This window comes from Lycorma delicatula, chromosome 2, assembly GCF_047948215.1.
Source record: "Lycorma delicatula isolate Av1 chromosome 2, ASM4794821v1, whole genome shotgun sequence".
NCBI classification, from domain to species: Eukaryota; Metazoa; Arthropoda; class Insecta; order Hemiptera; family Fulgoridae; genus Lycorma; species Lycorma delicatula.
In genome coordinates, this window is record NC_134456.1 from 83,710,687 (window position 1) to 83,736,711 (window position 26,025).

Genomic DNA, 26,025 nt, shown 5'->3' on the forward strand with positions numbered 1-26,025 from the left:
TTTCTGAAAATTTAATTAAAAAATGGGAGGTCAACCTATATTCAACAAATGCGATATATATATATATATATATATATATAAAACAAAAAAATAATAAAGAAATCTGCTTTTAAAGCAAGTAATTTGATTAATGTAAATGTCAATATTTTTCAAATAACATAAATATATTACTGTCTTCGGTTTTGCGCTGGAATATGTACTCACTATAAAAAAGTTTCTTTCTGATATACAATTTTCACTAAATATTTCTTTCTTGGTAGTGTTTAGATAAAACCAAACCCCTCTAGGTTTCCTAACTAGAGAGACTTATTTTCTATAAAAACATTTACTTTTGTGTATCAAATATGTTAAAAAAATCCTATAATTTTAAAATTAATGAAGGCTTTTAACATTAACTAACTCACTATAATATTCCACTATCTTTTGCAACATTGGTATACCGAACTGTTTATAAAATGCAGTTTTCTCTGAAAAGGCACAAAAGCTAATATACAATCTGTTATTGTCACCTAGTTAAAATACACAACTAATACACATGCAGAATAATTGTTACCAATAAAAAAAGCCTGTTATGACAATCTCCAGTTAATTAATATTTTAATAAATTAATATGTATAACATAAATTTTTTTCAAAACACTTATTAAGTCATTCGTTTAAGTCTTGGATGTTAATTAATATTTCGAGCTGAAGAGGAAAGAAAAAGTTACAATACAAAAATTATACATCAATTTGTTATATACAAATATCTATAATAACTGAAACTCAACTACCAAAACACAGTAACAAATAAGCAACCTTAAAAACTACCACCAATAATCAATTTTTGCAGGATCCATTACTATAATGTTGCGTGTTCATCATAAAAACAGTGATGTAAATAGCGATAATTTAGGAATTTATAAATTTAAGATTTTTAAAAATAACTGATTGATGCAATTATAAAACTGAATACAAACTGATGATGCGGCATCTTGTGAAAATTAATTATTATGCTAATTTTTAAGGTTACTTATTGGTTACTGTGTTTTGGTAGTCAAGTTTCAATTAACATTGAATCTAATTAGTGCAGAGGTCAATATGTTGATGAATTATTTGAATTTTCAAAAAAATTATTACAAAAATTTATATATTACTAGCCAAGAAAAAACAAACTAAAAGTCATTGATCTTAGACGCTCAAAACTTAATTTTGAAGTATTTCTGTGTTTCTTATATATATGACCATACTTGAAAAAGTGATTTATAGAATCAGAGGTAGAAATTGACATCTTTAAAGATTAAAGATTTTTAAGATCTTTAAAGAAGAAAAATTTCATGTGAGCAAACTTCTGAAATTATAGCTTAGAATTTTTTTTATTAACTCAAGATAAATTTTGGTAATTTATAATTAACAAAATTAATACATTCCAATTTCCAGGAATAGTTGATTTTTATCATGATCATTTTTTATAAATATGCAAAGTCAACTTTTTTAAATAAAAATAAAATAATTCAAATACAACACGTAACACTATTAATATTATCAATTACAGATGTGTATTAATGCATTTAAAAAACACCATTTCCTACTTCTTGAAGAACTACTATGCATAATTATAGTAAAGTCTCACTAAACGAAATAAGAATTTCACTATCCAACTAATACAAACTATACATAGGTTTTAACGAATTTCTTACAAATATCTTAAAAAAAAATAGCAATAACAAATGACATAAAGCAATGCTGTTAACAATAAACTACAATACCAAACTTAATATCTGAAATTTTTCTGATCTCTAAAGCAACAGAATTAAGTGGTAAAAAATAAAATGTAACATTAAAAAAAAATCAAATTTATGAAAAATAAAGTCAAAATTATACAAAATTTGTTATTTACCTGAGTTCCATCTTCCTAACAAGTGTTGGGCTCAGATTAATTATCGTGAATGATTTTTTTTCAGATGATCTTACCAGGCTACAATCTTTGCTTCAAATTATGTTAAGCTTAATGAAGTTTTTCACTATTCAAAAACAGTATTTTATTTCATATATTAACAACTTAAATCTTTTCTAAGTGTTTATATATATATTTTGAGACAATTCTCCAAAACTGTTTATACAGAACTGAAGTAAGAAATTGTTACTAGTATCTCTGTACAGAGAATAACACAAAATGTAATCTTTTCACGATGATACAGAACTGAAGCAAGAAATTGTTCACTAGTCCCTCTGTACAGAGAATAACACAAAATGTCATTTTTTCATGATGCAATAGTGTGGTTATGAAAAGTCAATTTTTTAGATTTTTTTTGTTGAAAATATAGATTCAAGTTAACTGTTAAAACTGCTGCTGCAATAATACCAATACTCTAATTGCAATAAAATGTGACTTTTATTTACTTCATTTTCTGTGATAGTATATTCATACGTTTATTTTTTCATTATTTCATATTCTAAAATGCTTTTGAAAAATATCTGTATTTTTAAACACAATTTGCTACTCAACATGGGAATACAGAATATGTTTTAAAACATATTGACATAACATAAGGGACAACACAGTGTGAAATATTTTGTGAAATTTTTGCCTGACAAGTGTTCAGAATGCAAGTACAGAAATCAACAGGATTCATTTATATTTCTAAATGTAAATATTCAGAAAAAGTAGAAAGAAGTAGTGAAATCTTGATTTTTTTCTCTTTCAATTACATACAACAAAAGTTAATGCACTAAAAATATTTTTTTTCATTTTGTCTAATACATGAAAAAAATATTAAATAAGCATCAATTGAAACCCTTGAAAAAAGTAACATTATCAATTGCACAGAAAAAAGTACAATTTCGAATTATTTATTTTTTTAATAATATTTTAAAAACTATGCTACTTTATGTCTGTAAAGATGTGCAGGAATTTTCAGCATCCATACTGAAATAGATTTAATGTTGGCAATGATGATGATTACTTTGACATGTAATTGTCCATTTATAATATTTTTGTTGGAAATTCTTAGATCGCTGGTGTCATTAACTAGATTGAAAACTTTCTAGAAAGAGCAAGGATAAAAATCAAAACAGAATTTTCAAACCTAAGGCTCTGAGTGACATAAAAAATATTATGTACTATGAAAAGTAAAATTAAATTTTATGAATTTTAATGTTATTAAGATCACAAATTTTCCAAAATTTTAAAATGAATATATTTATAGTTTCCATAATATTTATATGTATGTAATTATACTACAATTTTATAAACAATAACCACATTATACTAAAATACTTCACAATTTTTAAATGTAATTTTCATTTTTTTTCAAAAACAAATTCTATTGAAATAATGCAATTGTAGATTAACCATTATTTTATCTAATTTGATGTAACTAATAATTTAAATATTCTTATAATTAACAAAATCAAAATAAAGGAATATAGTTTATGTTTTTATTATTATTTATAATTTATTACAATAAACTAAACATAATCAGAGAATAACTACGGTTTTGTGTGCAATGGATGTAGCGCATCTAGTCTATCAACTTGAGATATGCTGTTCACTGCATTCAAAAGACAGAGAACAACAGTGATGTACATACTCAAATCCCTTGAAAATTGAGCGTACCTTTTTTTGAGTCCTTCTCTATGCGGAAGAAAATAATAAACATAGACATTACTAAAATAAATACTTACTTGAATTTGCTGTAACATTAAATTTCTTATATAATATTAGAAAACATTTTTAGCATTTGAGAAATATTACCCTTAAATACTTGAATACCTCAAGTGCTAAACATTATTTGAAACCTTGAATAGAATGCAGGTACTTAAAATATGAATATTGTGTCATTCATGAAGCACCGTCTTCATAGTATTATTACTACTACAAAGTATTACAACTGAAAGAAAAGCACAGGCCATGTTTTAGAACTCCTAAAACCTTTTTGAATACTGGATAACTTGTGTTCTATCTTTGCTTAAAAAAAAAAATTATATTTAATAATGCTGTGTCAACAATTTATTGAATGTGCAACTCTTTTTTGCATATACGACATAATTTGCAACAACAAAAGATGGGGAGATTTGACTTACAACTTGTTTTCTTAAATAAAAATCTGTAGGAGAGATATACAATATGAGTTAATTGCTTTAGTAAAAAAAATAATTGTAAAGTAGTTCCAAATATTAAATTTAAAATAAATAAAAATTTCACTAAAAGTGTTTTTGGTTTACTCTTTTTATTTTCTTTTTTTATGTTTTTATTTTTACTCTATCAGTTTATTTAACATCTAAAATCTGAATAAGAAAAAAAAATAATGCAAAATTTAAATATAAAACTAAGAATAGAAAAGAATATAGAGTATAACTAAGAATATTGAAATATTTTAATACTTAATATCGGCTTAAATTTAAATTCCAAAAAACTGATATTTCTCTTATCACTAATAATTAATTAGACTTGAAAATTAATGTAGTAACGGATGTATTTCTGTGAATTACAACAAAAGGTCTAAATTTTCTCTTTTGAAGTAATTTATCAACATGAACAAGATCACCTTGAAAATGTTAATTATTAGCATTAATATTACATAAAAATTCTAATCTCAAGAGTCAATGAATCAATATTTTATTATATCATACAAAATACAGACTTTTTTTAATCAAGGGTTCTCTTAATCATGCAAATAAATAAAATCACAAAACATTAAAAAATGTGGGCATAAATTTAATTAGCACCGATGTATTAAAAAAATAACTATAACAATAACAGTAGAGTAGAAGAAGAAGAAGTAAAATAAATGAATAAAACATACACAGTTAAATAAAATAAATTAATATACATACATTTTACTTATTACATTTTATACAGGTGACAAAAAATTAATAATACTATTTCATTTTAACTGTAAAACACGTAAGCAGTAATGCAAGTTGTTTATTTTTTAATATTATTCAAGATGGAAGCAGATTTGAATCATCTGGCAGATAAACCATAATTAATCGAATATGTTTTAATCATATTTATTTCAATCCGTGATTGAAATTTGCGCAAAACCAATAAGAGCTTTATCATCAGGAACTTCATTACTGCCGTAACCTGAGTTCTGAAATTAAAAAGAAATAATTAAATTAAAAATGACCGAGAACTACTAATATTTAAATAAAATATTCTACATCCTTAACCGACTAACTACATATGTAATTACTTCATAGCCACTCACATGGGTCTATAAACAGAATGAGAAACTTAGCATTGAACCATTCAATGCTACATTCAATATGAAACTTTATTAAAATGTTTATATTTAATATTATAAATTATTACTATATATATATATATATTTACTAATAATAATTGAATTATTATATATTTAATAACAGTAATAATCAAAGAACATAAGAAAGAAGCCATAATAAAAAAGGGAGTCCAACAAGGATGTTCCCTATCACAATTACTTTTTAATCTTTAAATAGAACTAGCATTTAAAGATGTTAAAGAACAATTCAGATCCGAAGTAACAGTGCAAGGTGAACAAATAAAGATGTTACTTATGATTTCCCGATGATATAATAATTCTTGCTGAGAGTAAAAAAAATTTAGAAGAAATAGTGAATGCCATTGGTATGTAAGAAATAATGTAGATGGACCACTGAATATAAAAATAGGAAGAGAAAAGATTACAGAGGTAGAAGAATTTTGTTATTTGGGAAGTAGAATTATTAAAGATGGATGAACTAGGAGTGATATAAAATGCTGCAGAGCACAGTTGAAACGAACTTTCAGTCAAAAATATAATTTGTTTACATCAAAAATTAATTTAAATGTCAGGAAAACATTTTTGAAAGTATATGTCTGGAGTGTAGCTTTATAAGGAAATGAAACTTGGGTGATCGGAGTACCTGAGAAGAAAAGATTAGAAGCTTTGGAAATGTGGTGCTATAAGATAAGGTTGAAAATCAGATGGGTGGATAAGTGACAAATGAAGAGGTGATAAAGATCTTGTAAATTTATGCATACATAAATTAATGCCAATAAAATTGCTCTGTAATTTATTCAAATTTAATAAATTATGGATTCCAAATTTTTCTAGACTAACTATATGGCAAGGGATACCCAAAAAACCAGAATTTATTTTGTAAGCAAGTGGGCTGGCAGTGCTGCTCTCTCCCACTAGGTACATTTACTGTACACTCTTCCTGCTCAGTTGAGTAACCATTTAGTAGACAGAATGATTGTTTTCTTAAGCCCCTCCCAATACTCTTAGTGATTTTACAATGACAGTGGCAGAAACAGTTTCAGTGCTTTGGGAAGCTTATGGAAAGGAAGCTCTAAGCCAGGAAATAATTTGTGAGTTGTTTGCCCAGTTCAGAAGTGTCCAAATATCACTTGAAGATAAACCCCATTTGGGTTGACCTTCAGCATCCAAACAGATGAAAATGTTGAAAAATACGCAATGCCATCATGTTTGATTGTCGCAGAACAATAAAAAAATTGGAGGAAATAACTGGAATTTCCTGGAATTCATGCCAAAGAATTCTAACTGAAGATTTAAACATGAGACATGTCATGCAGAGTATGTTCCATAACTGCTTTCCAATGAACAGAGGGAAAACTGTCTGACAGTGTGCCAGGAATTGAAAGAACAGACACAAACTGACCTGGATTTTTTGTCAAACGTCATAACAGAGGATGAATCTTGGTGTTATGGCTATTATTCTGAAAAGAAAAAACAACAGTCCAACCACTGGATGACAGCTTCATTGGCTAGATAAAAAAAAGCACGGCAAGTGAAATCAACTGTGACGTCCATGATGATTTGTTTTTTCGACAACAAAGGAGTTGTTTCTATTGAATTTGTTCCTCAGGGTACCACAGTGAACCAACATTCTATCTGCAACTGCTGAAGTGTTTGCGTGAGGCTGCGAGAAAAAAACAACCTAAACTGTGGTATCAGGGAAGTGGCTGCTTCATCATGACAATGGTTTCTCACTCCCTCTTACTTGCCTGACCTAGGCCCCTGTAATTTCTTCTTATTACCAAGAATGAAGAAAAACCTAAATGGTTTTTCAGGATAAAGGGCAGATTTTCAGGATGTAGAAGAGGTTAAGAAAAAATCAATGGAGGCACTTAACAGCATTAGTTCGGAATATAAAAAAATACTGCAAACAGTTGAAAAACCATTTGAGCAAGTGCATATCATCTAATGGACAATATTTTGATGTCCAAAAAGATTTAAATAAATAATTCTTACTTTTTATGGGTATCCTCTTGAAGGTTTCCTCAAATGTCCAAACTTTACAGATTAAAAGAAATAAATAGATAATTCCAATTAACTTCAATAACCAGTTAGCCCAGCTCTTTTCTAAATTTAGTTTTAAAAGTAATCAGGCTTACAATTTTAGTTTACAGATGATAAATTCTTCTAATATTGAGTATATATATATTTATATATTCTCTTTAACGATCAGATGGAGTTTTTTTAAATGCTCATGATATCTACACTTCTATAAAAATGGCTGTTTGAATTATTAAATAACTATTTATATTATCATTTAAAATATTAAATTTATTAATGTACTCTTATTATATTACGTTGAGTATCAACTGTAAATGATTACCTGTTGGTTGTCAACATTATAGAGCAGCTTTAACAAATGCCCAAATCATTATGGCAATTCAATTTTTTTTATTTTCCGTAAAGTGACTTGTAGACATTATTATTTTCTCACAGGAATAACTCAAAATATGCAATCTTTAATTTAAATGATTTATTCAGGATTAAAAAGTATTGTCACTATTTAAATAATTCATGTTAAATGGAAAAATGTTTCCTCATATTTGATCAGTATTACTATATAAAGAGGGTAGATCTTTACTCCATAATTCTAAATGAAGTCAAACTAATTTTGGGGCGATAATAATCTACAATTTAATGGGCTATGGTATAACTTGTACACAAGAATAATGGTATCATTGCATGCAACCACAGACAGTGAAGAATTGTTTAATAATTATGTGCACACATTTGCATGCATGTTTGCATATATACAAACACTCATACATAATGGTATAAAAAAATACATGTAACGTATCAGTTATAACATTAAATTAAAGAACTATATTTACCAAAGGGAAAGTCACTGTTCTCATCTGTCCTTGACTATCAATTAATTTCTGAAGATTGGCAGCAATTACAATAATATCTCTACCATCGACTAGTCCGGCGCCGACCAACTCTGCAGCAATACCTTCAGCACTATCTTTACCAACTGCGAATTCAAATCTAATATCATTTAATTCTCGTTTTGAGTTCCTATTAACAAATTAAATCCATCTATTTTTTAAATACTGTGAAATTTTTGTAATATAATTAGTTACAGTTTATATAAATAGTAATTTCCTAACAGAATGAAAAATCATATAATTCCAAAGAGGTAGAGGGTTTGAGACCTAATTACCACTGAACTGTCCCCTTCAGAAGTCAAATGCTTAATCCAGTAATTTTTGTAGCTCTTAACATTAGATAAGTCATCTCTTTGAGTAAACAACTACTTCATATTATTTTAAATCTCAAGTTCCAAAAAGATTTTTCTTTTCAAGTTGAATTTGATTTTCAGAAAGAGAAAAAAATAATGGCAGAATCTGAAAAACAGAGCAGCTGGTAGATCTGAAGAATATGATGCACAGAAAGAAAGTATTACATAAATTGTGTTGCATACTGTCATGGAGATGTATTATCAGTCACCAAAATACCAAACTGTCAAACAGTATCAAGAAATGCCAAGTAAAATATGCCCAGATCTTTACAGTGGGCTGTAAACTCAAATTCTACAAAAAGGATAGTGTAATCTTTATCGATTATGTGATATGGCAGAACAAATTCATGATGTATTAATCAGTTTTCGATAAAAGATAAAAACCAGCTGGGTATCATCTTGATACTCCTGTAGTTGGTTTGGATGTGTAATTCTCAGCATAAGTGTTATTTCTGTGCTAGTTAAACTCACTATCTAAGCAAGTTTAAGATCTTCTACTATCAGAAACTGGACTTTATTCTTGTTCATAATGAAAAAATTTACATCGCCAGTTATGATAAACAGATGCACTTGAATAAATTGCTAACATCTAAAATGTAGTTACGTTTTAGATGTAGTCAAGCTGAAAGCAGTTTTGCATTTATAATTAATTGAGTTATGTCTCACCTAAGTTTTTGTTAAGAATTGAACTGAGCTAAACAAAAGTTTTATGCCACCATACCGATTCATACACAGTACATAAATTATAACTGCAAAACCTCAACTTTTCTTACTTTGTTTTTTGGTTGTAGATCACCTTTAAAATATTTATAAAAACTGTGAAATTGTACATTACATATAATTCCTCAATATAGATTTTCTACAATCTTTGGAATAAGTTAACAAATTTCACTATGTTTTAACAAATCTCACTAAATGCTACTGCTGTCCACAAATTAAATTACAAAAAAGAAATAAAGAAAGACTGATGGAACATGCACAAGTAATTACGTAAGTATCTATCAGTAAATAATAATCTGCTACCTGCTGCACTATGCCATTTAAAATAATATACTTTTTAATTGTATCTCATATGTTTCATATAAAGATTCATCTTTTCAAGTACTGGAAGGTAGTGAAATGAAAATTTAGTTCACAAAAGTATTTATAAAAAAAATGGACATGGATCAGCTCAATCCTACAAAATGGAGAATAAAAATAAGGAAAGTCTGTGGAGTGTAGAGGGGGGATAATCAATGTAAAATAGTTTAGTCTTTTGCCTAGCCTTAAAGGCCAGTTAATAGGATACCTTTACAGACACAATAAAATACATAATATGAGTCATAAGAGAACATAATTACGGTAAGCAGCAGGAAGAATTTATATCAACTAATGTTCTTCCATTCCTATCCAAGAGAAATGGAAGAAGGCAACTGCTACTAACAAATTTTGGCTAAAGAATTATAAAGGAAAAGTAACAACAAATCCTAAATATGGTATTCAAAATTAATAAAAAGAATATGATTGTTTCTATGTCTAGAAGAAATAAGTCTATGATAAATTAATCAAAAAAAATCTTTATCGATAATGGATGGATAATGGATGGCAGTAAACAAAAATTGTGATTAACCAAGAACCATTTTACATGATTATTCACCTCATACTTTTTAAATTCATTATTAATTTCTATTTTGGTATAATAACAATATTCTATGGTAGGAAATACATCCAAAATTTCTAGATATTTGATTTTTAAATATTTTTTAAATGGATTTTACCAAAACTTTCTTATGAATAAGAATTAGAGTTCAACAAGCTGCAACAGTATGTCTTACATTAGTATGTCAACATCATTTTTATTTTATTTTTGGTTTCCACTGTTTGAAGTGATTCTTCATAACTTTTGCTCAGGATTTTATTTATCAATACTATATTGTAAAAACTAAGCTGCTTTCAAATGTTGATGTAGATCAACAATTATACATAAAATTAACCAGTTTGCCTATAATTATAAAATAAAATCATTTGGTTTAAAAATTACAACCCTATACTATACTAAAACTGTAATAAAACAATCATTCAATAGAAAATCTTTTACACTGCATAGGATCTATTCTAATTTTAGGTAAATTTCATTCAGATAAACAAATAGCTGATGTGCAATGGAAGTCCATATCCATACCTTATGTCTAATCTTTTCTACTATAAATGAGAACAACTATTCTAATAGGTCGGTAATATTCCATGGCACTTCAGCAAAAGAAAGCATTAAATAATAATTAGTTTTGAATCATTACATACAATATACCAGAACCGTAAGTATAATAACTAAAACACAATACACAGTGAATAAGGGAAGGAAGGAAAGGAAAACTTACAAAAAATCATCAATGATAAACGGTGCATGAAGTTCAGCTTTTCTGGTTAAAAAAAAAAAAACACAAAACAAAAAAATTACTTAATGATTCAAAATTATAATATGTTGAAAAAAAATTAAAGAAACCAAAAAATAATAATAATAATGAAAAATAAAAAAAACTGTAATAATGCCCCTCTGTACAAAATCAAATGATATTTAGCCATACCTTCATCAATCAGGGCCCACTAAAAGAGGGAAGAATATTTTGTTAAATATTTTTTTCACAGGTGTTATCACAAGTTTAAACCCTCTATTAGAAACTTTGTAAAATTTATATGTGCTGCATGTAGATGAACTGCAAGCACGGAGGGATGGGGAGCTAAAACAACTGACAGATCATAAGGCAAATAGATGAACAAAAATAAATATTATTCATTAGAAACTACACTACTGGATAGACTATAATAGAAAGAGAAAATTATTTCAGTAATTTCTTTCATTAAATTCAAAATGTAAAGTAACTGCATTATAATAAAGCAAATTTTTTTTATATCTATATTTTTTATTAAATAGTTTGATTTATGGTTTTCAGTTTTTATTTGGTTCAAATAAAACATATATTTTTGATATAAAAATCTAACATTTTTATTATATAGCTGTTTACAAACTAGTCGTATACAGAGAAAAATTTCTTTACAAATACGGGTTAAAGTGTTTTTAATGACTTAGTTCTACAAAAAACAGTTTTTATATTATGAGAAATCATATGGAAAAGATAAAGTTTTGAAAAGAACTAATTTCTTTTGCAATATGTCTGTAATGAAAATATTATTTCTGTAACAGAAATAAATCAACGACTCTACGACTTGACTTTCATTAGCACTGGCTTAGCTGAAATGGTGGGGATTGACTGATGTGTGGAGTAGATTAATATAATTTATGATGTACATTTAATTTTACAAGGGGGAACACGAAAGCACGTCATTACTGATTCAATATACTTTGAAGAGTGAAAAATACTTTACAGATTTTACAGTTTGATATACAATTTTTTTAGTTTTTTAGATTACAGAATTGATTAAAAAAGCCCCGATTCAATAACTTCAATGTTAAAGAAATAAGTAAGTGGTATTTCAGGCTTGCAAGAAAAACAGCAATATAAATTTCTGAAAATTTTTTAAGCAAAGATTTCAAATGACACAAAAACTGTTAAAAATCACCCTAGAAATAAGCATTTTTCAAATAAAAATCTTAACCTTTTTATAATCAGCCATTACACACACACACACACACACACACACACACACACACACACACACACACACACACACACACACACACACACACACACACACACACACACACACACACACACACACACACACACACACACACACACACACACACACACACACACACACACACACACACACACACACACACATATATATATATATATATATACATACACAGGATTGTGCAAAAGTCTGGAATATATGTTTTATCTTGGCTTCTTGTTGATATAGGAAGGATCATTTTAATCAGACTATTTGAGATTATAAGAATAATAAAATGCTTACATTTAGAAAGATTAAAACAAATTACACTGTTAATTTTCATAACATCCTGTAATATAAATGCATTTTCACCACATCCCAAGTTTAACTTTAACAAAGAGGAGCTTTCCTATGCTATCTCAAATGCCTATCTACATCAGTTAATAGCTGAGATAAAATATATATTTCAGTCGTCTGCCTGACTATGTATATATACTAGAAAAGTTACGAAATTGTTTCATGTTAACAAGATGACAGAAACAAAACTGATATATATATATATATATATATATATATATATATATATATATAGGGCGGCCTCCGTGGCGCAAGTGATAGCATCTCAGCCTTTCGCCTGGGGGTCCTGGGTTCATATCCTGGTCAGGCATGGCATTTTTCACACATGCTACAAAACATTCATCTCATCCTCTATGCAATAAATTGCTAGAGTGCGAACCTAGAGGTAAAAAAAAAGATATATATGGAAAGCTTGAAATTTGTGTCCACTAGCTTGAATCCAATATTAATTTTTCTAACAGGAACATACAAGGTCAAGTTGTACATGGTTTTAATGTCAAATTTGACTGCAAAATCAGTTTCTTGAGAATTACTCTAGTCTTTGAAATATAAGCAGACAAAAAGCTAAAGTTGTACAAGAAATGAAGAGGGAAATACTGTAAGAAGATTTTATTGTGCTTCAGATTCAGATTGCACATTCAATAATGTACTTATATCAGTATTTGTTACTCGAATTCTAGCTTAAAACAACTCAAACATTAAAACCAGTATTACAAATACTTTGAAACGTTATTGAAAAATTATACTATACTGCTGTAGATTAGTGATATAATTTATTTGAAGCAGTTACATGTATAAATAGTCAATCAGCAGTTAAAAATTAATCTGGTTATTACTTTTCAACAATGCTATTTTTTATATTGCTTAATTAAACTGTGATAAAAATCTATAAGGAAACATAAAATCTGTAAATTAATTACATATTGAAGAGCTAATCAAATTTTTTTTTTTTTTAGAAAAGTTTTATCTTATTTATTTATAATTTTTACTTTAGTCAAATCTTTGTTTTTAAAATAATGTCTTTTTAAGTAAAACAGAAACAATAAATTTGTTTATGATAAATGGATATGATGACTGAGGAACTCCTTTACAAGTAAATCATACACCACTGGTGTGCAACTTACATATGTAAATGTAAAAACCACACACCAGTGGTATGTGATTTATTTGCTGATAGATTTCTCAACGTAGTATGAATTACAAAATCAATTACGCATAAGATAGTGAAATGGAGAGAAGAAACTGGTAGTGATATTAATCATACCTGCTTGAGGACATAAAATCTGCTACTGATGAGGAAATATCAGTAATGTATTGCAGGCATTTGTTGAAGATACTGATCTCAACTGTTTGGAAAGCCGCCTTTGAACATGACAGTAGTTTTTCAATCCCCAAAGTTCTTAAAAATAATAAACAACACCCTTTTATATTACAACTCATACAAGAACTTTCAGAGGATGAATTTGATTGCTGGATTAAGTACTATGAAATTATGAAAAGGCTGATATAGACCCCCCCCCCAAAAAAAAAGTAATTTAATCATATTTTAATTAAATTACACCTTTAGATGAAGCTACTTTTATGTTAAATGATGACATTAATGGTCATAACTACTGATACTAGAATGGTAATAATCACAGATTGGTTATGGCATTTTTTATGTAACATTCTCAAAAACAAAAAGTTTGGGCAGTAATTGATTGTCATCAAACTGAAGAGCCTTTTACAAGCTTTGCAAATGATATTTTATTTATTGCTGTTGATTAATAATTAAATAACTTATAGTTTCAACAAGACAGAACACAACATATGTTTACATGCTCTACAGATATGAAAAATTTTAAATGATACATTTAAAAAAAAACAGAGCATACAATAAAGTAGCCTGCCAGATCTTTACATCTATCTGCACTGATTTTTTTTTTTGCAGACACCTGAAATGCAGTGTTTACAAAGCCAAACTGAAACCAGTTACTCGAGAAGGCAAATAATTAATAAAGAAACTCACACAAATGCAATATTGTATAACAAGTTCTAAACAAATATCACTTGGTATTAACATGCTGCAAAGCTGCAGAAGAGAACTTTGTGCTTCCAAATGAGAATTTGGAATTTTGTAAGGTGAATGTTTTAAAATATATTTTATTACGAGACTAAAATATTACATGATCATTTAAATTTTTAAATTAACTATTTTCTTGCACTGTTTCAAATTAATATCACCTGATACATAGAAACATGTAATTTAATTTTGTAATAACGTTGGCAAAGTATCTGTAATTGTGTATACTTCTGCTAACTAAAAACAATGTACAAGGGATATCTGTACAGTAAGGATGGTGGGAAATTTCTCTTCTTAAGGTTGGTGAACCTGTGTTGTTCATGGCCACGCTAGCAATGTACACACTGCATTGTTATCTGTAAGTTGTCGTGTTGTATCTACTTAGAAATAAAGACCTCTCATATAATGTTAGTAATGATACACTTTATTTAACATTAAATCAGAGATTATTAAATGTTGTCTCAAGGTGAAAATATTTCAACATCATGTTCATCCAGTGTGTTATTTATTCATTTATTATGACAACTAAAATTTTCAATTTTGGTTGATATCTTAAAAATAACAGCAAATAAAAAAAAAGACAGGTTTTATCATCGATTTTATATGAAAGTTATGCGACACTTAAATAAAATGATTAATTAAACTTTCCATAAAATGTAATAACTTTCCTGAAAAATGAATTTAAACTTTCAATAAAAAAAGAAACCTTTAACTGTCATGAATTTTAAACTTTTCATGAAATGCAATTCATTTAGTTACATAAATCTGTATCTACTACACATTACCTAATTGTATTTAGTCATGTAATATAAGATCCAACCTTTTCAAACACTTACTTTCTATCTAATATATGTAGTGGTTCCTGGTTGATCACATTGGGATTTTACATTTTTTACTGTAATAAGTAACGATTAATTAACCAAAAATTAATTTTGTAATAGCCTGATTGATAAACCAGCATATGTTGTAGATATATACAATTTATTTTACTAATGTTTTAATTATTGTATTGGTAAAGCTGAAATACTAGAATTTATTACATTTTTTCAAACTTAACAGCTATGAAAAAACTTTTTATTTTTGTTTGGATTATCAATTGTTCTCTTCCTCCTTTAATTCTTACAAAGCTTTTTCACTTTGGCTTTTAAGAATTCCAGAATATTTTTATTTATCAGTTCTCTATATATGGTTCTTCATTTGAATAGTCATGGTTATTTTTCTGTACCTAGCACATTCTGAATAATGGATTGCATGATAGCAACATTATTCAATAACGAGTATCAATTTCTTCCCATGCACTGAATAGTTGTCTTTTATGTCTGCAGGCCTTTCACATTTCGTTGGTGTTCTATTTCTCATGTAACAGATTATTCCAGTCTCTTAAAACAATTTAAAATGAAATTCAGAAATCCTACTCCAAGCATTAGCTATCATGTTCAAAGTATCCAAAATCTTTGCAATATCAGTACATGTTTCTTCACACTATCGTGAAATAATTTTTCTTTTAAGTCAGATCAATAGTAAGTTTTGAACATCTCAAAAATGCATTGGATGAGTAGCTGTAGTGATAACACAAGTTAACTTTATCTAAAAACAAAGTTGGATATGTCATGCAGTTATCCAAAACTAAATCCAATATTTTTCTCCTGCTTACAAATCCTTGCGTCAAATATTGAGTAGTGCTTTTGAATCATTTGTGTTGTTGACAAGTAGCTTTTTAATTTTTGAAACACTTATTCCTTTCCTTTTTTTGCTTTTTATTTTTATGGATCTTGCCAGCATTAACTTACCTTGAATGTGCATTTACAACTGCATATTACAACTTAAAAAACTGTAATTTTGGTGTTACTAAGTAATTATAATTAAGTCCTGCATCAATAATACTGTATATGCATTTTGTGATGTAAGTTTCTAGAATATTTTTCAAGATTACTCCTATCTAATCCTTTGTTGAATTATTATTAGTGTTTTTTGTTTGGAAAAACTGATCAAACATCATACAAGTGAAAAAGTTTGTCAACATATTTTAATAATTAAAAGTATGACAATTCCAATGATTGAGACTTTTAGAAAATGTTATTTTAAAATTGTATTAATGTATTTGAATTTAACTGTGTTTGAATAAATAAAAATTTAATTAATTTTTAAACAAATTTTAAATGAATACACATAAATAATAATTCTTTTTAAATATTGATTTCACAGTGATTATACATTTATTGGTAAATAAATCTTATGTACAAAAAAAAAGAGCATTAAACAAATTCTTAAAACAGTTTTGAATTCAGCACCCCAAAATGACTTAAAAATCACCACTTACGATTCCAGATAAATAAAACAATTTTTTGTTGTTGACGAGTAATTAAATTATATTTAAATTGCAAATTTTTTAAAATAAAAAAAAAAAAAAAATTTCTGGAATAAGAACCAGATTTTTTTCTAAATCATGTGAATTCCATCAGGCATTCCTGGATTTAAAGAAAATGTTAAAAAAATTACTTTCAAAATGCTTTGGATAATGTTTGCAGATTGTAAATGACTCTTGTGTTCTATTTATTAACATTTTATAACCAGTAATTCTAGTTTTTAAACATAATTTACAATATTTGTGATGACATACAGTAATCCAATGTGTGGATGAAGATTTGTAAAAAAGTAAATAAATTTTTCCTTCAACTTTTTAGTACATAACAAATATTTTAATAACCTTTTATTTATATGGCATAATTATGACAGTTGTTTTTTACTCTTAACAGTAGTAATAACAACAGTTAGTAAAATGTCACAATTTATTGAAAAACGATTTGGACAAAGTAGTTGTTACAAGTTTAATAAAGATTAAATTATGTCTAATATTTCTAATTTCTATTAAAATGGAATGAAATTACAAAAAAACTTGTTCTGATCAAGAGAAAACAATGTCTTATATATCTTTGAAATTTTATGTTAGCTAAGTCAAATAAAATCAAGACCAAATCAACTTGTAAGTTCCATTAAAAGAAATAATTAAGGTATTCAGGGGTGTTCTTGGGTGATGTAAACAGCCATACTTCTGTTGCTATATATGCATAGATTACCTCAACTCAAATACTTTGTGCGCATGCGCGCGCACTCACACACATATACACACCAAACACATTAAAAATAATCATATTTTATTTAACATGATAATATTTTTAAATAATGTTTTGCTTTTAAAAACTAAACATTTGGGTCTTCAGAAAAGAAATACTTATAAATAAATATCACCAACTTAAAAAAGACTGCTTGTTTAAATTTTGACTTTTGTAAGTCATTAAAAAATTTTAATAAAACCTAGAAACAACCTATAAACCTTCATTTGGCGCCATCTTCATAAAGTAAAAATTCAAATAAAAAATGCAAATGATTTTTTCAAAATGATATGCTCTTTTATTAAAGGTTACTATACTTTTTAATTTTTATTTTACATCTTTTTGTGTTATTTTTACAGAAAATAAGGACAAAACTATAAACAAAACACTCAGAATGAAAAAGATTTCTAACAACAAATGCAAAGCCAAGAAATCTGTTTTAATAAGGATGTGGGTTTAGACATGACACAATGAAACTGTGTCTGATTAAAGAATCACTGGAATATAGAAAAATGTATAATTTTTTACTAAAAGTTTTTTAACTAATTTTCATGTAAAAATACTTTGAACATGGAGATGGTGTCGTTATGCTGTGCAAATTATGTTATAAAATAAAATGTTAAATAATCATGATAATGAAAAAAAATCTTTGAATTATCTAGAAGAAAACAGTTTTTCACTTAAAAAATTTTCTGTTTAATGTAACTACCAAAAAAACATATTCTATAAAAGCTTTGCATTTAACAAAAAAAGAAAATTATGAGTTGAAGTCTGTTAAAAAAATTTAATTACTTCAATGTTACTGTTACAATTTTTTTTACTGCTACTATATATTGTTCACTTGTAATATTATTGATTCATTAAACTAGGTGATTCAAAAAGAACTTCACAACTTTAACTTTTAACTCAGTTCATTCGTATCAAATTCGGCCACTAGCGCTATCACCAGTGTTGTTGCTACCAGTGGTAGGGAATCTGTTTGCTGTGTGTTTAGGTTTTAGTGATGAGTCAATGTTTCACATCAGTGGCAAGGTGAACACCTGTAACTGTCAAATATGAGGTAGCAAAAACCCTCATAAAACTTTGCAGCACACTTGTGAGTGCCCTAAACAATCAAAGAGTGTATGGCCTGTTCTTCTTCCAGGAGGCAACCATAAATGGTACTGTTTATTTAGACATGCTTCAAAACTTTCTAATTCGTTAGACAATCATGACCATGATGGACGCCATTACTGTCAGCAATGTGGGACACCTCCTTACAATCACCTAGAAGTCTGAGATTTTCTTGATACTTGACTCCTGGGTTGGAGATTGTGAAGGTCTAACTGCATTGCCCCTCACTAGATTTTTTCTTGTGGGGTTTCATTAAAGATCAGGTTTGTGTACCACCTTTGCCTGCTGATCTTGTTGAGCTATGAGTTTGAATAACCGCCGCAGCTGCAGAGGTAATGCCTAAAATGCTAGCTACATTCTGGAATGAAATCGACTTCAGGTAGAATGTATGAAGCATTACAAATGGAAGCCACATCGAACTAAAATGTGTTTTTCTGTGAAATGAGATCTCAACTGAATCTGTAAGTTATCTCAATAAATTTTTATAGTTTTTAGAGTTGTGAAGTTCTTTTTGAATCACCCAGTAGTATTGTCACTACTCAGAACATGAAAGATTTGATACTACTGAGTATTAGATGGATAGAGTCCTGATCTGTTAAGGTAATTTACACTCATATACAAAACCAGAAAAAACAAAACATATTAGGACGATGAACTGAGTTAGAAAAATTATACCACCTGCTTTAAATGTCTTCTGTAATTCATCCATATCATGCAGAAAAAAGTATGATGGCATCACATATCTATAAATTCAAAAGGGATTCTTAAAAAAGAAAACTTGTGTGATGAACTACTTTATGGCAGCAAAACATGAATAAATAGGAAAGCTAAATAAGCAGAAATAAATCCTTTTAATAAAATGTGGTGTTACAGGAGATTCCTCAGAATTAGGAGTTAAAAGTTCAAAAGAAAGATGAGTTAAGATGAATTTGAGTAAAAACAAGTTTGAGTAAGATATCATAAAAAGGACATGATTGGTAAGCCAAAAATGATATCCAGGGACAGTTAATCTCATATTTGTAGAACGAAACATATGATGTAAAAACTGTAAAGAAACAAAAATGTAAGAAGCAGGTAACTGAGGATATATGATGAGGTTATAAGATTAGTACAGAATTGAAAAAATGGAAAAATCAATGAAATGACAGACACAAATAAGATAAATGCAAGTAATCATGAAACATAAACAATTATCTTGAGAATAGGTTTTACAAAATTTAAAATAAAATTTACCTCATTCTCAGAACTAAATTAACAGGACTAGATCCTCCGGTATAATCATTTTCTGTCAAATCTTTTTCACTTCCACTACTTCCAGCATCAATATTATTCATTGGTTTTTCTGCACACTGGAAAAATAATAAATACAAATTAATAAAACAAAAATAAATTGTTAATATTAGCTTAATGTAGCAATAGTTAATTTATAGTCATATAAAAGACATAATTCACTAATATCTACCTATTTATTTAGAGCTGATCCTTAGAACTACTGTTTATATACGTATAGGTGTTTTTTTCTGGTTATTTCTCCTTGTGGCCAGATCTGCTTAAATGAACGCAGCTCTAAGGGAAAATCAGGGGGAATTATTCATTCCTCCCACTTTTTTCGCCATCTTTGTATGGATGATCTTGACCAACATTGTGAACACTGCATGCCACATTCAATCAGTCTGCAGCACAGTCTCAAAGATGTTTTCTGGAGTAAGCACACCCAATTCTCTCATGCATGCTTCCCTATGCTGCAAGAAGCAATTGCACACAAGCACAGTGTGTTTTGCGGAATCCTCCTCTCTGCAATAATCACATTCTGCAGCGGGTCTCAATGCTTGTGGATACAGGTATGCTTTAAAACTACCATGACTGGTAAAGAACTAAGTCAACTTGTATCTCAATTTCCCATGGTTGTGATATAGCCATCTCTGGAGGTCTGGGATCAGTCTGTAGGTCCATCTACTCTCTTTTCTCAATGATGAGATCCAGGGATGTAAATCTAAATGCTATGCCAATGGCATTACCTGAGTTGGACCCACAGTATAATTGAAAGGAGACAGCCCTGTGCATCCAACTAAGAACTGCACAGGCTCTCCCCTCTTTTCAGCATGACAGATCAGACTGGTTCTCCATATGACACTTTCAAGAGCATTACTTGTTGTGACAAGACCCTCTGCTTCAATGTGAGAGGACCCCTGTGTTGGTCATTATCCAACTGATGACAGCTGTTGTTTTTTCGGCCAAATTTGAAAGTTCTCTATCATGTCTGAAATATGGTGTTTTTATTTATCTAAATCCAAGGTACTTCACTGCAGAGGAAAGGTGGATTACCGTGGATCTGATCCTGAATGAAATCAGGATTAGTCTGAGACTATAACTACTTGGGTCTTTTCAGGTGAAAGCTGAAGCCCAAATACGGGAATGTTAAAATACTTTCATTATAATACATATTATATAACAATTAACATTATACCAATTACTTTATTATGTTAAAGATACCACTTTAATATAAAGTTCACTTAAAATTAATGCAATTTAATAAGTAAAGAATGATGGTAAAGATTATACTGTGCTGTTACCTAAATATTTATATATTTTCAGCAATAAAAATCATTTAGATATGCCAACAAGAGAAATAAAAAACCAAAAAATTAAATAAAAATTAAGAAACCAGAAAAATGAAAAATTTAACATGACTAGATACTTTTTAATATAAATTAACTTCAATAATATTTTTAGTAAAAAATCAATTACAAAAACCTAGAATGGACAAATAAAATAACAGGTTTTGACAAACTAATAAACTTACTAGAATGTATTACTACTGCACCTTTTTTATTTTATATAATCTTTTAAAACTGTAGTCAGCTAATAAGTAATTAGTTTTTGATGTTTGTCAACAAATTTTAATTTTTTCTTCATCAAGCCTTGAATAAAAGAGTACGCTTTATTTTGAACAAGATTACCACACACATTAATAAAAATTACAAAACTGATATTTATGCTCACAATACAAGGTAGATACCATAAAAATTGTACTATCTGGCATGACTCCTAGTTGCCTACACTTTAATGTAATTTATCTATGAATAAATTATTTTAAAGATTAAGTTAACATCTAGATTTTAGGTTAAATAAGATTGGATAAAATAATTTACTTATGATGTTATAAAATTTCTATACCTTATTTCCAAGTAACGTGCTTATGTGGTTGGCATTTACAAATTATTTGTTTTTTATGATAGAAATTTATTATTTATGTCACACTGGGCAAATGTGCTTTAAGCAGGACCAGAGGAAAAGCTTAGAGAAATATTTTGTTACAACGCATTCATATAGCTAGTAGAAAAAAAAAAAATTATTTTTTTTCACAAGAAAACTTGCTTACGACAACAAAGACTACAAAAAAACTTGCTTTTAGACCTTACATATTAAAACTGGCCGTACATCATGCCAAAAAAAAAAAAAAAACAAAGCAAAAAAGGCATATTAATAATGGTCTCTCTCTCTCTCTCTCTCATATAATAAACAAATGCATGAAAGAAATAATAATATTAATAAATATTAATTAACAAATACAAAATACTTTTAAATAATAAAAATTGAATTTTCAATTAGTATTAATAGAATAAAGTGAAAAAATACTAACAGCTGTTCTTTTAAGCAATCCTAAGTGAAAGTTTAAAAACATCTAAACTGCTAAAATTTCCAACTTGCACTGCCCATTTTACTTTTACTCTATTAATCCTATTAGAAATATTTCTTTCATGGTGTTTTGTACATATTGTTTATTTGTTAATATTTATAATTACAGATTCTTTTATTTCATTTTATATCTATTTACTGCTGAATAATTTCTTATCTACAATAAATATATTCAATATTTAACGATGATGATTGTTTAGCAACTGAAATGGGCATCTAGTAATAGATTTTAAGGAAATTTTTTTTTTACAAATAGTTTGAACATTTTCTTGTTTTCCAGTTTATTTCAATAACAGTTTAGCATAAAAAATTCTGCTTTGTAACTTATAAAAACAATAAATAATCTTTTTCACTTGAAGTATATTTAGAGCATTATTTAAAAAAAATAAATTCTAGAAAATTCTTTTTACTACTTAATGAATTAAGTGTTTGGAAAATGTTGTTTTAACATAACAATATTTTAGAGTGATATAAAATATATATTATATATTATATATATATATATATATATATATAAACAGTGTCCCACGAATTAGTATACACTTCTGATTTAGTATCACTTGCCCATTCCCAGAGTGATTCTATTGAAACTTTACAGACCTTCTAATTAAGGTTCTAAAAAAATTCTGTGAAAATTTCTACCTTTTAGGATTTATAGAAACAAAATGACAGCTTCCAAACCAAAACATCAATTTTTAGATAAACCATACTTTTATTCATAACAAAATAGCTGGTAAAAATTACTAAAAACAGTTGATGTATTGTTGAGCAGCTGTTCAATTGAATAAAACAAGTTAACAATTAGTTATAACCATGACTAATTATCTAACTGTTTTTTATTATTATAGTTCTAATTATAATTAACATTTACAGAAACTAAACTGAAAATTTAATAATAGTTGAAGATTGGAATGCAAGCACTGGAAAAGGCAAGAAAGTAAATATTGTGGGTGAATACAGGCTGGGCAAAAGGAATGAAATAGGGGACCAACTTATTGAGTTGTACACTAAGTATAATTTAGTAATTGCCAGTAGCCAGTTTAATAATCATAACAGAAGACTATACACATGGAAAAAGCCAGGCGATACTGCAAGGTATCAGATAGATTAAATCATGGTTAAGGGAAGATCTAGAATCAACTCACTGAAATCAACTCGATCGACTGGAAAGGCATATCAATGGGCAGATTTTGATAGTGATCATAATTTAGTAATAATGAAGTGTAGATTGGAGTTTAAAAACCTGAATAAAAAGGTGCCAGATGAATCAGTGGAATTTAGAGAAGCTTGAGAACAGGAGGCAAAAACATTTTGAGGAGGACATCGCAACAGGTCTGAGTAAAAAAGATAAGGTAGAAAATGTAGAAGAAGAATGGGAGAATGTTAAAAAGAAAATTTTTAAATCAGAAGAAGTAAACTTAGGCGGAACAAGAACCAGTAGAAAACCTAGCATATCAGAGGATATATTGCAAATGATGAATGAGCATAGAAAGTATAAGAATGGTAGTGATGAAGAAGGTAAAAGGAACTATCAACAATTAAGAAATACTATAAATAGGAAGTACAAATTAGTGAAAGAAGAGTAGATTAAAGAAAAGTGTTCAGAAGTGGAAAGAGAAATGATCATTGGTAAAATAGACAGAGCATAGAGGAATGTTAAGGAGAATTTTGTGGTATATAAGTTAAAATCTAATAATGTGTTAAATAAAGATGGTACACCGATTTATAATACAAAAGAGAAGGTTGATAGGTGGGTGGAATTTATTGAAGAGTTATATGGAGGAGGAAATGAATTAGAAACGGGTGTTATAGAGGAAGAAGACGAGAAAGGTTTCTGAGATAGATGAGATACCTGCAGAATTACTGTCAGTGCAGGTGAGAAAGCAATAGGCAGATTATACACACATGTGTAATATTTATGAAAAAGAGGAAGTTCCATCAGACTTCAAAAAGGGTGTTATTGTTATGATACCAAAGAAAGCAGGAGCGGATAAATCTTAAAAATACAGAACAGTTAGCTTAACTACTCGTAAATCAAAAATTAACTAGAATTCTGTACAGAAGAATTGAAAGGAGAATGGAAGAAATGTTAGGAAAAGACCAGTTTGGTTTCAGGAAAAGTATAGGGACAAGGGAAGCAGTTTTAGTACTCAGATTAATAGTAGAATGAAGATTAAAGAAAAAACCAACATGCATGGCATTTATTTACTTAGAAATGGTATTTGATAACGTAGACTGGAATAAAATGTTCAGTATTTTAAAAAATGTAGGGTTCAAGAATAGAGATAGAAGAACAACTGCTAACACTTACAGGATCCAAACTGCAACAGTAGTAATCAAAGAGCATAAGAAAGAAGCAGTAATAAAAAAAAGGGAGTCAGATAAGGATGTTCCCTATCCCTGTTACTTTTTCATCTTTACAAAGAAGTTAATGATATTAAAGAACAATATAGATCTGGAGTAACAGTGCAAGGTGAAAAGATAAAGATACACAATTTACTGATGATATAGTAATTCTAGTGAGAGTAAAAATGATTTAGAAAAAAACAATGAATGGCATGGATGAACTCCTATGCAAGAACTACTGCATGAAAATAAACAAGAACTAAACAAAAGTAATGAAATGTAGTAGAAATAAAGTAAATGGACCACTGAATATAGAGGATGAGAAAAGATTATGGAGATGGAGAATTTTTTTATTTGGGAAGTAAAGTTATGGGCAAAGCAAGAGTGATATAAAATGCCGAATAGCACAGGTGAAACGAGCGTTTAGTCAGAAATATGATTTGCTTACATCAAAAATGAATTTAAACACCAAGAAAGCATTTTTGAAAGTATATGTTTGGAGCATAGCTTTATATGGAAGTGAAACTTGGATGGTTGGAGTACTGAGAAGAAAAAATTAGAAGCTTATGAAATGTGCTGCAATAGGAGAATGTTAAAAATCAGATGGGTGGATAAAGTGACGAATGAAGAGGTATTGCAGCAAATTGATGAAGAAAGAAGCATTTGGAAAAATATAGCTGAAAGAAGAAACAGATATAGGCCACATCTTAAGGCATCCTGCAATAGTCGCTTTGATATTGCTTTCATATTTGACATATGAATTCAGCCATCAGAAGAAAAACTTATAATAATTCTATTAAAAAGTTCATTTAACTATCCATTTATATTGGTATACAAATTTTCAATCTTCAAGAACTTTTGGATTAGACTACTCTTGAAACAGAGTTTATTAGGCACAAACTACGAGCACTGCTGATATAATGAATTTTTGAAAATAAAAACATAAAGAAATTCATACAGTAAAAAATCTGCTTCAAAAACTGTTCATTTATCAGTTTTCAGAAAATAACATCACAACTATACCTCAGAAATTGCCAAACAGATTTTCCTGAAACATAATATAAGGGTTATTGCTTTAATTAATGACAGACTTTCATTTTCTTACAACGACAATACAATCAAGCCTTTATTTTGTGTTTTTACAGTAAGATCACATTTAACAGAACCTTTTTAAATGGAATTGAAAAGGATAAGAAGCAACAGACAAAAT

At 28.2% G+C, this 26,025-nt stretch overlaps 1 protein-coding gene across 11 annotated transcripts in view; it reads right to left on the bottom strand.

The window, feature by feature from the left end:
* Positions 1 to 4,790: 4,790 nt before the first annotated feature.
* Positions 4,791 to 26,025, bottom strand: part of fray (oxidative stress responsive kinase frayed) — a 196,230-nt gene continuing 174,995 nt past the window's right edge. For 8 of the 11 annotated variants that reach the window (XM_075355660.1, XM_075355662.1, XM_075355665.1 and 5 more), the window contains 5 exons: positions 20,004 to 20,119; positions 13,747 to 13,881; positions 10,868 to 10,909; positions 8,101 to 8,287; positions 4,791 to 5,077 (listed from right to left, as the gene is read on the bottom strand). In XM_075355660.1, coding sequence (XP_075211775.1) covers positions 5,000 to 5,077; positions 8,101 to 8,287; positions 10,868 to 10,909; positions 13,747 to 13,881; positions 20,004 to 20,119 — 558 coding nt within the window. In that variant the 3' untranslated portion in view covers positions 4,791 to 4,999. The remainder of the gene's footprint in view (positions 5,078 to 8,100; positions 8,288 to 10,867; positions 10,910 to 13,746; positions 13,882 to 20,003; positions 20,120 to 26,025) is intronic. The other 3 variants (XM_075355664.1, XM_075355666.1, XM_075355668.1) reach the window with 3 other exon arrangements.